This window comes from Puntigrus tetrazona, chromosome 4 (genome assembly GCF_018831695.1).
Source record: "Puntigrus tetrazona isolate hp1 chromosome 4, ASM1883169v1, whole genome shotgun sequence".
Taxonomy (NCBI): domain Eukaryota; kingdom Metazoa; phylum Chordata; class Actinopteri; order Cypriniformes; family Cyprinidae; genus Puntigrus; species Puntigrus tetrazona.
In genome coordinates, this window is record NC_056702.1 from 14,687,867 (window position 1) to 14,702,816 (window position 14,950).

Below are 14,950 nucleotides of genomic sequence, written 5' to 3' on the forward strand. Positions count from 1 at the left end.
CATAGAAACCCAAATAACAACTATCAAGTACAAAACGTGTTCGATTCAACCACATTGGATAAAAATAATCTTGCATTAAACGTTATTAAAAATGCTTTTCAATATACAAATGGCATTGCAATATTACAATTTCAAAACGACAGCAGAAAATGATATCTACACAGTAATTACATGAAAGGTATTAGTTACGAGACGGATCTCCTCGATGAGGGCGAGCTGGGCACTTGGTGAAAATTTCAGCATTTCGCAATTTTTTTACTTTTCGTAGTCGGAAAATGTCTCTGTACAGTTCCAGCCTTATGTGATCGCGTGCGCAAATGCACCGCTTTTAAAAGCACTAGTGGTAAAACGTACAAAATTACACAAAGTCTCTTCAAGTCCACCTATTACTCGGTCAGAGCTTGCCGCTCGGCATGCTGGGAGGGTTGTAGTCCCACGTCTAGCGGTTTGGCACGGTTTCCATAAATCCTCGTATTTAATGTCGTAACGTACGTTCTTTCCCTTTTCTTTCCATATCATTCGCTTAACGGGCAGACGACTGCAGTAATACTGTTCTCCGATGGAGCCTGGACCCCAGGGACACGCTGGAGAGCAAGGTGCACCTATATGGAGGGGTCTTTAGGTAATCCGCTGTCGCTTTCCGCGTTCCTCCCACTGTCGAGGGCCCCCTCACGAGGGCAGAAGTTCCTCGGGTTTCCTGCTGGGTCAGATTGATGTTTCATTACTGCCGCTGTAGTGAGCAGAAAGGGAGAGAAAAAAAAAGGAAGGAGGATACATGCGGGTTAGAAGGGTGTTCGGGCAGGAATACAGGCCAAGCGCGGCAGCCGCATGCCACATGAACAACAGGTGTAAAGAAGACGTTCTTTGTTTTCGACACGCATGCTCCAGCAGACACAAAAGAGCTGAACAGAATTGAAGGGCTCAGGTTTCAAAAACATGCAAAAACACATGGCAGCTCATTTTTAAAAGGTGTTATTTTACGTTCGTTTTAAATTTGCGAAGCAGAGATATTTGGTACCACTACCAGGTTGAAGAGAGAAAGAAATGACAATGATATCAGGCTTTATTCAGTATTGCTTTCGTAAACTGTGCGTTAACTGAGAAGATCGAACAGAGTTTCTTAAAATTAAAGGCATAGTTTAACCAAAAATGTAAAATTTGTCTTCGTTTATAATGTCGTTCCAAACCTGTATGGGTTTTTTTCTTATGTTGCACATAAATGAAGACATTTAAATAAAATCCCTATTGATTTCCACAGTATTTCTTTCCTTACTGTGGAAGTCAATGGGAGACCAACACCGGTTTAGCTCCATATAAGAACAAAATGACAAACAAAATATTTTTCAGTTTTGGGCGAAGCATTCTTTTAACGTTAGTTAAAGGGATAGTTCTTCCAAAAAAATAAAAAATCTGTCAATTATTCACCTTCATTTTGTTTCAAACCTGTAAGACCTCCGTTCATCTTCGTAACAAAAATTAAGATATCAATATAATCTCAGCCTTCTGACCCTCCCGTAGATGGCAAAGATGTTACCACGATCAAGGTTCAGAAAACGGCTAGAAGATTGGCGAAATAATCCATGTGACATCAACAGTTGAGCGGTAAATTTAATAATGACTTTATTCAACAGTTCGTCTTCTCTGGGCCACGTTGGGTTGGTACTCTCCAAAATGGCTCCAAATATTTTCCTAAATATTTGTGTTCTGAAGATGAACGGTGGACTTACAGGTTTGGAATGACTTGAGGGTGGAGTAATTAATTACAGGGGTCAACTATCCCTTTAATAAAAATACAATCGTTCATTGTTTTGTCGTGTTATTTCAGAGTAGATTATATCAACGGATACAAACGTAACCGCAAATGTTCGATACGCGGGGAAGTACTACTGGGAGTTTGATACTGCGACAACAATTCGTAAATTCTACCACCACTAATAACATAGTGATTGAATTTTTGTCATGGATATCAAATGATAAATACGTTTTAAATGAAACGACTACAGAAAGGTGCCTTACTCGGAGTCTGACTGGTTGCCACCGTTAACGGTCCCTGATCTCAGATTCATGGCCATGCCGTTCTGCTGCTCTCGCGGTGGGCCGGCCAGCCGATGAGGGGGCTTAATAAGGACGTTGTGGCCGTTGCCCCCGTCATTAGAGGCTATAGAGGGCGCTCTGGAGGAGATGGTGGGTGGGTTGTAGTCTGATAGCTTCTCCCTAAGTTTGTTTTTCATGTTTTTGTCTGTCAATGGAGGAGGATACATGATTTTGTTCTTTAGAATGCCTATGAAGAGAAAGCGCATATGTTAGTATGCAGAACAGAGGCAACATAACGTCAAAATCTGACTTGTTAATGAACTCTCACCCTTCCTCTGTTCAGGCTGGTGGTTGCTGTTGGCTTGGATGGAGGCGTTCGGGTGGTCTTTGTCCTGAGCGGTCTCTCCAGCGTGATTGAGTTTATTTTCCTGATGGAGCTCCACGTTAACTTTAGTCTCCACTCTCAGTCTCTCTGCCCCTCCAGGATCTTCGCTGTCACTGGCTGTCATGGCTTCAGTCGGCCAGTAAGGCTTCACGTGATTGGACACGGTGTCCACTGAAACGCAGAAGAAAGGGTAAACGTCATTCGAAAACCATCGATTTGAGATTTCCATGTTTTAATGCATTCGTGAAGGAAAAAAATACCTTCTTTTGTACCCTTTGGAGTGCTGTGTAGTGGTTGTCTCTCGTTGTTCCACTTCGGCTTCATGTCCATGTCTTCATCTTCGCTGTCGGACGAGTGAGAGGAGGCGTACGAGCTGCTGTGCTCATCCACGGAGAGCTCGCTGTCTGAATCCGAGTCTGAATACACGCACATTTATGTGAGCCGTTTATTTGAGGTGACATACACGGTCTGGCAGTTCACATATACAGATGTCACGCTACACTGTGCTTGTCCACATGCAGTAAATATTCGTATCGGCGCTTGGCTTAGAAAAGTTTCTAAACTTTGTCTTACCATCTGCTTTAGTGCCGTTACGGAAGAGTGAGCCATCAATGTCAGTGTGTCCGGCTTTAGCATTTCCAGATGAACCGCTGGGCTTCTGACCCAATTCATCCCTGTGTAGGAGTTAAAGCAGGAGAATGAGACACATACGTGACGGATGCCAAACACGTGACCTCTGGGTGAGTTTTAGATTACAGTGGGGAAAAAAAACGAAAAATTAATAATCCACATGTGACTGACTTCATATAATCTGGTGCAAAAACTTGGTTTAGCTTTATAAATCCTGTTAGTGTGAAAAAATTCAGTCTAAATTATACACTACTTTTTATACACTACAGTAGAAGTCTTGTATGCTCACCAGAACTTATAAAATATATTAAAACAGTTTTTTAAATGTAATAATATTTATATATGTCATATATATGTTTCTCTTTTAAACCAATGTAATTAATTTCCACAGATTAATTCCTCTGAATGGTCGATAATTCATTCAAAATGTGATGCAATGATTTGTTGACAATGTATTTTTATACTGTAGCATGTACCTGCTTATTTTAGTGAAAATTCTACTGAATTATTTTTACTTGTTTATAACTTCATTTGAATTGGCAAACTGTTTTTAATAGTTTTAAGTCACTAACGACACTGGTCATATTCTTGGTTATGCTATTAATGCATATTGTGCTTACCGTAACACAGAATAATGCCAGCAGATTCATATTATTTACACATGATGCACACTTTGAAAATGACCAGTGAACTCGATCTCGCAAGGTCACAAGGTCGCGCTCAGCGTACACGATAAATATGCATACACAACGTTCATGGGAATACATGCAGGAACGTGTTTGCGTACATTATCGCAAAGCAAAGCAGAAGCAATGCACCTTTGCTCGTGCATATGAAAAGAATAAAAGGGGAAGATATTAAAGCGTTATCGAGTAGGTGAGAGAAATGAGTGCGTAGCGCCGTGCCCCAGCAGTAGCGTGTTACCTGTGCGTGTAAGTAAGGTAGCTGCTGTGACTCTTAGCTGACCTGACTGTGCTCTCCAGAGACACCGTCGACTCGCCGATGGCCGAGCGGAACAGCGTGCCGTCCTCCATGTACGTGTTATTACAGTTCAGCGTACGCTAAGGACAGAGAAAACGCAACACCGTAAATCTACCGCAATAATGCATTTCCAAATGCTAGACCAATTTGCAGCTTCGTCTGATACCAAATTACGCAAATTGCCTTATTAATTTGCTGCTACAAGATAAACTGACATTTAAACCGTGTAAATATTTAATAATGTAAACGTGTTTCGTAACTTACCGTCAGCAGGGTGGTGCGCGTGGCGCTGGACTCATCGGGTAACGGTTTCTTTCCAGTGAAAACGCTCTTTAGATTTTTCCTCACCTCTTTGTTAAACACAATGTGGAAGAAGAAAATGAATATGCCCTGAAAAACAAACAGGAAATGATTCGTAAAGGGGTAGTTTAGTAAACATAGGCTTGTATATAAATGTAAAAATATTACTATAAAAGTCAGCGGACATACATCATAAGACATTGATATTTGGTAAAATTTTAGTTTTACTAAATTCAATTAGTAATTCAATGTCAATTTTTCATTTTTGAGTGAAATGTTTTCAGTTTAAAATTTTTGTGTTTTATTATAGTTTTACTGTTTATTATTTCAACTTAAACTTAATTTTTTATCAAGCTGCGATATTTCAAATTTTCAAAGTGTACGTTTTTACATCTGCTTTTTATATTTGATCTTATTTGAACTTAGTTTCTACTACTTTTAGTTAACAATAACAACACAGGTTTTTAAGCACTTTTGCACATATAGCGAGCGATAGTTAAAGTGATGCTGGCCTTGGTCTGTTTTGGAAAAACTAAGGTCAGGAATAGAACAACTGTTACCTGCAGGCAGCTGAAGACGGCAAACAGGTAGTGGAAGGTCATGACATTACTGTTAACGGCCATCAAACCCAGCAGCCAGGTGGCGCTAATGAGCAAAAGAAGCAGAAAGGCCATCCGCAGAGCAGGACTGGAGCGCACGTAGAAAACCGCAATAAGTACACTATTTCATAAAACAATCCTCAAAAAAAAATTGCTTGTAGGGTAACACTGTCTTACATGACTCCAGACTTTTCATAGGAACGCTGCCTGCGGCCACACGACGCCTTCGCCGCCANTACTTGTAGGGTAACACTGCCTTACATGACTCCAGACTTTTCATAGGAACGCTGCCTGCGGCCACACGACGCCTTCGCCGCCAGCACAAAGATAATGATGTTGACCTGTTGAAGGATTGTTTGTGACGTATGATCGGCTGAGTACGGAGAAAGGAATGAGACGAACAAATGGTGAGTTGATGGGCTTACCAGCACCACTAAAGCAATGGGTCCTGCAAAACTCCAGATGAGGGTGTCGTGGACGGAGAGCCAGCAGAAGTCAGGGTTCCCATACCCCTGGGGATCCAAACCCACGGCCAAACCTGATGGGACGCAAACAAAAACATCATTTTTAAAGCATCTTAGGAACAATACCGTGTGGCATTGTTAAATGTCTTAGTGGTTTCTATGGAGCGCTGTTAACGTGTTGCTATGCTGTTGAGGTTGATTGGAGTTGCTAAGGTGTTCTTCTGATTGGTTTTTAAGCATGTTGCTTTAGTGTCCTAAGTGTATGAACGATGTGTCTTCTACTATATAAAAAAAGTGAAGCTAAAACATTCTATGTATTGGTAGACCAATCACAACAGACTGGGCCATCTGACCAATCAGAGCAGAGCAGGCTTACAGAAGGGAAGGGTTTAGAGAGGGTTTACTTTGCATGCACGTACGCTTATTGTAGGAGACTCCCGAAAGAATATCAGGAACCTTAAAAATAGGCATAACGCATTTCGCAGATCCAAAAATACTCTCCACCTGAAATGAATGACTTCTTGGGCCTCATTTATAAAATGGTTGCTACAGCTTTATCATGCAGTAAAGGTGTTCTAGGTTTTAGGTAGAATTGCTGTGTGGTTGCCAGATAAGTGTGATCATTTAGAAAAGTAAAGGCATACCTCTCCTCTACAAGCAGGACAGAGCTGTATGAGTTGCACAATGAAGTCTGTTAAAATCTCTAAGCAACAGTGTAAGCAATGAATTACAGAACGGAGTAAAGAAAGCACGCAGCCATTCATTAAGCTGGGAGGAGCAGAGAGGAGTCGGGTCAGCCTCTATTATCTCTAGGATAGGGGCTTTTTCACCGCTTTGAGCATGTGCCAGTGGAGAAAGTGACACCCATTATGGAGAACAGAGCCATTGGAGAGAAAACGGAGAAAGAGAAAAAAAAAAAAAAGAGCGAGCAAGAGAGCGAAAGCTAGTAATATGAAGACACTGGCATCCTGTCTCGTTCCCACAGGGATCACGCACACCATCCAAAAGAAGGGGCGAGTCCAAGCACGACGACACGAATGCGTGTGTGTGCCGGTTTACAAACATTTCTAATAGTCTATTAGGCAAATTCGTGAGATGAAGGTGTGTATCCGTGTTGACATAGTGGACTTACAAACATGAACCTGCACAGACACTGGGTTGGGTGTAATATGTGCTTGAAATAGTAATTAGTGAATAGACTAGGAGAGGGTGTGTGTGTGTGTGTGTGTGTGTGTGTGTCTGACCTGTAATAATAGCAGGTATCCCCCAGCCGATGGCGTAGTAGAAGCGCATGTGGCCGTGGTTGATGTTTCTGACTTCAGTGAGCATACGGTAAATGTGCAAACCCTCCACAAACGTCCAGGCAAAAGTACACATGTAGAAGTAGTGCAGAAGGATGGCTATCACCGTACATACAAACTAGAGAGAGAGAGAGAGAGTTAATATTCAACAGCATGAAAGCAAATGAGTTATATTTCACCTTACATGATTAAAAGGAAGCATATTTAGTTAAAAATAAGCACAACAGTATGCTTTTGTGTTCAACAGAAGAAAGAGCGAGTATGACAAAATGAGTGAACTGTACCTTTCATTTTAGAGAGCGCTGACTCTATTTGCACTTTTTATTTACATGCATTTAGAGAAAACAAGACGTTACNTATATTTCACCCTACATGATTAAAAGGAAGCATATTTAGTTAAAAATAAGCACAACAGTATGCTTTTGTGTTCAACAGAAGAAAGAGCGAGTATGACAAAATGAGTGAACTGTACCTTTCATTTTAGAGAGCGCTGACTCTATTTGCACTTTTTATTTACATGCATTTAGAGAAAACAAGACGTTACTGGTTTCTATTTACGGTTAGTCTAAAGAAACCGTATCTACCACTATTTACACCAGGATATATTCTGTGAAATTCACCCACTTAGTAATGAAAGATACAGATACAGCTACATGCTATCTTCACAGATCTAAACAGCGTGTCCAGACCTCACATTTATTTAAATGATGAGAAAGCACGTCACTATAACTCTAAACCGACCCCTAGTACTAGCAGACACCAGTCTCTACGAGAAAACTGACTGGGAAAAAAATGTGAAGTACAATATGAAGTACAGAAAGCTGTAATCCAGCGAATGCCGCCCAGTGGCACAACAGAGACAGGAAGATGGTGTGAAACCACATATAAATGGATTTAAACCATTAAAGCTGTTTTTTTCACTCAGTAATGGATGACAAATACCTAAAATAAAAGCCACCTCACAGTAATTGCAGCCATCTGTCAAAGTCATCTCAATCCACAAGTATATGCAGCTGTTAATTACAGACCGAAGAAAGTAATTAGTGGAATTTGAGAATGCAAATCTAAAATTCTGGATATCGCCGAGAGGGAAAACTACAACACGAGACTCCCTCGATGAGAAGACGCGAAACCACATTCGAGATGGAAACGCTCGCTTGTGATTTAACTGGATGAAAGATCGACCCCATAAAGCCAGTCTTGTAATTTCATGCGAGGTCTTTTGAGTTCCTTCTCACTTTCATTTCACGTTATTTTCCTGTTTTCGGGTTTTAAACTCATNNCCAGCTCTGAGAAGAACAAGGCGGCCACCAGGTTCTTGTGGATGCTGTGGAGATTGGAGCGTAGCTTGTGCAGGATGGCCAGCAGGATGAAGGTGATGAGGAGCGCCAGCAGAGAGGCGGAGACTGTGGTGTAGGTGACAATCTTCAAGGGAAGAACGTCACCGTGCTGAAAGAATAAAAGATTAAAACAGCACTTATTAAATACACACATACATATGTATATGTATATATTTTACTTTAAACTTCTGATATGTTTACGGTTTTCTGAGTGGACGTGGTGCCAAAAGCATGTGAGTACTAAGTTCTCTAATTATGTCTGTGAAGGTAAACTATATACATCAATGGAAATAAATCAACGTTTATATTACAGCATTGATATGTTACAGTACAGTTACTCTTTTTCACGTTTCCTTGTTTGGTAGATGCACCGAGCACCTGATGTCAACACTTAAAACCTGGAATATTGAAATTTTCTTGATATAATTGTGTAGACTTTCAATGAAAATACCGAAATTATGTTTACCAAAGATGAGTGAACTTTTTAGTTGATCTGCCCTGTAATCGCCTGGGTATGATGGCGTTATTTTACCCGCATTACCTCTCTCTTGGAGATATCCATAAGCACGGCGAAGCTGGTCATGTGATTGCACTGGCAGCTGATGTGGGTGTGGTTTCTGGAGATGAGGTCACATCCTTTAGACGACCAGGCGCCTGTGCCTCCAACACTGACATACCAAGATACACCAGAACGGCATTAAATCATCTACATACCAACTGCTTACTGATTTAGGAGATTTTGCTTTCATTCAAGCGATATCTAGATTATAATTAAAAATGCGAGACTACGAATTTGTATGAAGAGGTTGTGACTCACGCGATAGAGTGGTTCCAGAACACGCACAATGGTTTAGTTCTCTCCTCTGTCTCCAGAAGGTTGTAGTCCAGTGTGATCGGTTGCTCCAGAGGAATGTGTAATGGCTCGCCTTCACTGTACACAATCGTGCTCACGATGGGAGTGTTAATGACCGGACGGTTCGGCAGCCTGTGGAAAAAAAAAAATAACAACGGGGCTGCAATGACACGCTAAATGGATCTTCTCAGCATGGCAACGGTGTTCAGTGTTTGACTGTGGAATGCCACTAAGACTAAATATTTGGACATGCGCTTTATAGTTGGACAAGCACTAAAAAGTGATGTTCTGTACCTGAGACTACGGCGGTCTGGGTCGTAGTGCTCTGGTAAAAGCTGGCCCAGAGATTTATAGATGATGACCGCGGCTACAGGAAATGGTGGCAGGCTCTCTGCATGCCTTTTCCTCTTGTTTGTAGCCAGATCGTGCTCATCAGAGCTGCTCTGAGATTTTGGATCATCTGTAGGAGAAACTAATATATAGAGAGAGATAGTTTATGTGAAAAATGCTGTATATATTAACAATCCACTATTTTATATGGTGACTAAATATTATTACAAAACCACAGTGAGAAAAACTGTGGCGACCTACCTTTCTGTCGGGAATTTTTGTTTTTAGTCACATTTTTCCTAGTTAGTCACTGCGCAACGTTTTGTTATGTTTTTGCATTCCACTTTCTGTTTGCTCACAAACGTTTCTTTAAGAGATCTTTACTGGGGAAATGCTATACATTTTCAAAGATTTTTCCAAAGCTTTGTAAGCAAATGCAAAAGCACCAAAATACATAATTTTCCCAATCATGTGCATGTTTTTACCTTGAGACTTGAAACTGAATTCTGGAAAAATAACAGATGATTTAAGGTCTTTGGGACACTCCTGATCAGTCATTTGAAAACGAGGGATTTTTGCCTCATCTGGATAATTGGCGTCCAGATAATCCACTGCAAAAACTGACAAGTAAGACAAAGATTGAGGTTAAGATCAACTGTGTAGTGGTCAAAAAATGTACAATAGTAGTTACATTAGTGATTTTAGAAGGTACTCACCCATATTCTCAGTTACGATGATGAAGGGTTTCAGGTAAGTCTTCCTCATGTTCTGGGCCACAGTGTTGGCGTACTCCTCAAAGTTTTTTAATAGATGTGCCGTACCTCCTTCTGTTCTCTGTATCTGTTCCCAGTGCTCTTTATTACTGGCGTCCAGGATTGCGCTGCCAGCCTTCACTATGTTCTGCAAATTTACAAAACACGTTCAGTATTTTAGGGTAACATTCTGGACATTTAAGAGACATTAGAAGTCTGAATCTGGGCCAAGACAAGACATAATGAATGCCGTCTTTAAAACGCATCCTTATCCTCAAAACCATGTATCAAGATAAGTACGTTCATGTTGCCAGATGTGCTTTAAATGTTTTCATTCTCATGACATCAGTCAGTATATGGTGTATTATTTACACTAATCCACTGAACCTCAAGGCTAAAAGCTCACAATTTTGGGCTGCCAGAGCTTAAGTACAAAAGAGACCAACAGAAAATTGCCTTGTTGGTGTAGATNCTATATGGTGTATTATTTACACTAATCCACTGAACCTCAAGGCTAAAAGCTCACAATTTTTGGGCTGCCAGAGCTTAAGTACAAAAGAGACCAACAGAAAATTGCCTTGTTGGTGTAGATGTAATGAATGGTAAAAGTGCTTGCATGTGCAAAAGTTGACGCCATAGTGCACATGGTTTTTAACTTAATGCTACGCAGTTGCAAGGTTGCTCTGGATGGCTGCTATGTAAGTGCAAACTAGATTACATTTACTGAAGAAAATGTGCCTGCGAAGCACCAGTTACAAGCTAAAAGATCCCAACCCCAAGTCTTTGTAATATATTTTACATTGTGATGTCTACAACGGCCACTGCCAGTCTAGACAGCACGTTTATTTATAATGGTACCTTATTTAATCACGTCACGACATGCCACATGTAGACAATGTGTTCGAAAAATAATCTCCTCAACAAGCTGGATAAATTGATACCTGCTCTCATAACTGCACCTGCGTGCATTTTTTAGTAGGACACAAAATACGTACTAATAAGTACATTATTGCTTTTATTCCTTTTATTTCTTTTCACACAAATGTAGAGTTTCGATTAACAATTACTTGAAAAATATCACGTGACATCAAAACAGTATTAACATTGCTGGGATATTTGAAAACGTATGCTTTTGAATGTTTGCATTCAGCTTTATATCTATTGGTTTTCATAAGCGGTAGGTTTGTTCGGTAGCTCACGTAGTACAGAGATGCATTTGAAAGTCGAGGAGCTCCGGTTCAAATTCTCTGTAACTGACAAAAAAAGTTTAAATCTGCATAAAAGGAAGCTGAAATGACACGGTTGCATCAACAAATGCCTTTTTATATCAGTTTTGCATTTGTTAGCACTATTGGGTAGGTTTAGGGTTGGATTTGGTGTATGGCATATTTCCAACATGGCAGAGCATTAACTTTAAGCAACGGTCTCTGGATATTTAATGTTATAAAAACAGCAACAGCAATGCGTACCTATATCAACTACATAACCCATGCCAGGGGTATCTGTTTTAGCGCCATTCAGTGGACATTTCTCTTTGAAACTACGGCGAAACGTGCAGTAAAGCACATAAACACAGTATTTATATGAGAACAGGTTGATGATCTGAGGTTTAATTGTTGACACCAAAATATGGTGGGGCAAAGTACAGCTTGATAGCTTGTTTAGTGGTTTGTTCATATATCTAACCCGATTGTGTGTATCAGCAACAGTAACAGAGATGCTTGTCTGAACAACATCCACTATTATCTTTTAAAAATAACCGAGGAGATTATATTGACAGTAGAGATGGAAGAGTAAGACCAACCTCAGTGAATTTGGCGTCACGCATGGCAGCCAGGTTGAAGCCCTGCTGCTGGCTCTCATAATGCAGGATCGAGGAAATGAGCTGGTAGGTTGTCTTAACATCATTTCCATATAAGGACTTGGTCTGGTCAGTGGCGTTCTGTAGCATTCGAGCGATGTCCTTTGACTTCTGTCCGTCCATTGTGGATTCATTACGATGAAACTCTTCATTCTGGTCGAAAAGAGGTGGGATATGAACAAGAGGAAGGGTTAAAGAGAGGTAGCTTGAGATGTTCTTGTGATGGCCACACCAATATGAAGTTTTCATGACTTAAACGTCTAGTACCAGTTTCTTGAGGTGGGTGAATGTAATGGTGGTACAGTTGAAAAGTTCAGCGGGAAGCCAGCCTTTTTCGTCGCTGCAGTGTCTGACAGCTGTACCTAAAGTCAGTTAGAAAACAATATTGTTAATATTTTAATGCCTGTACAGCATAAACAATGATTTCAAATGAATGTTTTCACTTAAAGTACAGTTTCAAAAGTTTCTCCAACTGAAACCTCCAAGAAGCACTTGGGTGAATGCGTCTTTATACAAGTGCTGCCAAGCTGTGTCCCACAATGCTTTTGTGTTTGCCAACCAGCTCCCTCTAGAGACGAGGCCTCATTAACATTCAGTTACCCAACCAATGAAAAGATCTAATTGCAGAGTTCTGCCAATGAAAATTCTTTGTTAACAGGGCTAGGTAACGTCAATGGGGGGCGGCAGTGCCAAGTTACAAAAGACCTTTTTCAAGTTTAAGCCCATTATTTTCATTACTTTAAAGGTCATGCGCACCAAAATATACAACTACATATGAAATGTTTATTTGCAAAAACCGATCGATTTTCAACAGTTTCAAAAATGTTTTTTCTTATGCATTCTAATGAAATGTAGTTATAATGCAATTCTGATTCGTTTTTTTAAAAAATAACTAAAAAAAACAGCTAACACAAAATTTTTTACAAATGTAAAAAGTTAATTGTTTTTTGCAAACAAATTCTTCATATGGAGAATACGTAATCATTTATGGTTAACCTAATTCACTATTTCCACTTTGTTATTCACTCAAACCTAAATGAATCTGTCACAATCTCTTAATTTCCAAGTTTTCATTGTTTATCATGTATATAAAACGTACATACTGTCAATTTGTTTCAATAACAAGCCCAATATTACTTACCAATAGATCCCTTGGGACAATTCATAGCAACTGGGCGTCCAAAATTGGTCCTGGGCCACCAGATTCCAGCATCAAAGGCTTTTGGGCAGCCTTCATACACAACTGAATGGTAAAGACGAGAAACATAATGTTACCCAATTTGTACTTCATTTGTACTAACATTTTTGAACTTAAAGCAGGTGGGAGGAAATCAGTTCGTACCCTCACAGCCCGTGCTGGTCACTTCAGAAAAGGGGTTGTCACAGCGATTACACTGTCGCCCAATCACACCCGCCTTGCAGGGGCACTGACCCGTCTCTGGGTCACAGATGCGCGAATTGGCGCCCAAATGGAAGCAGTCGCAGGGAAAACAGGTGTCGCTATCTTTCGGTCGATAGTAGTTGTCCTGCGCGAAATAGGTGTATGGATTTGCAGACATTTGAGGACGACAAATCAGGACCAGACCCGGAAGGTTTGGTTACATTTTATGAAATATTATCATCATACCTTGCAGCGGCATTCTCCAGTAGTCTTGTTGCAATCAGGGTTGAAGCCCTTGCTGACATCACAGTTGCAAGGGCCACACATAGGGCTGCCCCACCAACCCCGAGGACATGGTTTTTCCACCCTATGGAAAAAAAAAGATATTTTAAGTTATATTACCAGCACAACAAATTAGGCAAAAGTTTAAACTGCATGATCATAATCTATACCCTTAATCCATGGCTAATTTTAGCAACTATCTATTAATAAGCAACAAATTAGGATTTTACTGAGGCAAAAGTTATAGTTAATAGCAAGACATGGACCTTAAAATAAAATGTAACTTTATAAGTAATACATAGAATGGGTTTAGGCATTAATATGTGCTTAATTACTACTAATAAATGGCTAATAGTCTAGTAATATGCATCCTAATAAGCAACTAGTTAAGAGACCATAAAATAAAGTGTTACCAACGAATGTAATACTTAACATTATTTTACCACTATTTTTTGGTTTTACCTATTAGTTGCATATTAGCATGCATGTTACTAGAATATTAGCCATTTGTTAGTCTTAATTAAGCACATATTAATGCCTTATACTACATTTCTAATCCTACTCAACACCGCAATTTAACAACTACCTTAATACACAGCAAATTAAGAATTTATTGAGGGAAGTGTTACCTATTCTAAAGTGTTACCTAACATTTTACCACAATTCATTGAAAAGTGAAAGCTCTTTTTACTGATTTGTTATTTCTTAACTACTGAAAAGCGCCATCACTGGCAAAGGTCACACGTTTTAACCTGTAACATCTGAACATCTCGCTCTCAGATCACCAATGCATCAAGCAAATCAATCAATCAAGGAGTAAAACCTTCCCATCAATCATTGGCAGGATTCGTCATGGTATAGAGATCAAGAGATTACATGTGAGGGTTGGCAGACTTTAGACTATAAGTGGTAACAGAACACTGGTGACTGGAAACTGATGGGAAACGGGATTGAGCCTGTTTGTACAAGCGAAAAAAAGACAGGCTGCCCGAGCAAACAAATTTTAACATTATTTTCTTGGGTGGTCGAAAACTCTTCTACAGATCAATGTATATGTAATTTATCCTGCGCTTTACACGTAAAGCAGGCGATTTAGAAAGCCATAAGTCTCCAAAAAACGAAAATTCATCCTGGTAGAAGCTGGGCAAATTGGATAAGCCTATGCCATTTTCATAACTCTTTTCCCTCAATGAATTTTACGCTTATTTATAGTTAGAATAAGTAAAATAACGCATTTATATGTGCTTAATTGCTACTAATGCATGGCTAATATTCTAGTAATATGCATGCTGATAAGCAACTAGTTAAGAGTCCCTAAAATAAAGTGTTACTGATAATAGTAATGCATGAATGTAATGTAATGAAAATTTGTTTGGTACTGTTTTGGTTCACATGAGACATCTCGGTCTTGAAATACAACAACATGGGGGGAGCAAGTTTGTTAGCCATTTTGTTTT

At 39.8% G+C, this 14,950-nt stretch overlaps 1 protein-coding gene across 1 annotated transcript in view; it reads right to left on the reverse strand.

The window, feature by feature from the left end:
- Window positions 1-6: 6 nt before the first annotated feature.
- The window catches only part of LOC122342862 (cadherin EGF LAG seven-pass G-type receptor 1-like), a 16,750-nt gene continuing 1,806 nt past the window's right edge, over window positions 7-14,950 (reverse strand). The window contains exons 3-25 of the mRNA XM_043237009.1: window positions 13,458-13,578; window positions 13,173-13,356; window positions 12,972-13,073; window positions 12,098-12,192; window positions 11,774-11,983; window positions 9,934-10,117; window positions 9,703-9,837; window positions 9,182-9,359; window positions 8,852-9,019; window positions 8,576-8,702; window positions 7,944-8,143; window positions 7,445-7,475; window positions 6,638-6,812; window positions 5,355-5,467; window positions 5,191-5,270; window positions 4,891-5,017; window positions 4,295-4,420; window positions 3,974-4,110; window positions 2,993-3,093; window positions 2,680-2,835; window positions 2,363-2,590; window positions 2,017-2,281; window positions 7-730 (exon numbers count right to left, since the gene is read on the reverse strand). Coding sequence (XP_043092944.1) covers window positions 706-730; window positions 2,017-2,281; window positions 2,363-2,590; window positions 2,680-2,835; window positions 2,993-3,093; window positions 3,974-4,110; window positions 4,295-4,420; window positions 4,891-5,017; window positions 5,191-5,270; window positions 5,355-5,467; window positions 6,638-6,812; window positions 7,445-7,475; window positions 7,944-8,143; window positions 8,576-8,702; window positions 8,852-9,019; window positions 9,182-9,359; window positions 9,703-9,837; window positions 9,934-10,117; window positions 11,774-11,983; window positions 12,098-12,192; window positions 12,972-13,073; window positions 13,173-13,356; window positions 13,458-13,578 — 3,268 coding nt within the window. The 3' untranslated portion in view covers window positions 7-705. The remainder of the gene's footprint in view (window positions 731-2,016; window positions 2,282-2,362; window positions 2,591-2,679; window positions 2,836-2,992; window positions 3,094-3,973; window positions 4,111-4,294; window positions 4,421-4,890; window positions 5,018-5,190; window positions 5,271-5,354; window positions 5,468-6,637; window positions 6,813-7,444; window positions 7,476-7,943; window positions 8,144-8,575; window positions 8,703-8,851; window positions 9,020-9,181; window positions 9,360-9,702; window positions 9,838-9,933; window positions 10,118-11,773; window positions 11,984-12,097; window positions 12,193-12,971; window positions 13,074-13,172; window positions 13,357-13,457; window positions 13,579-14,950) is intronic.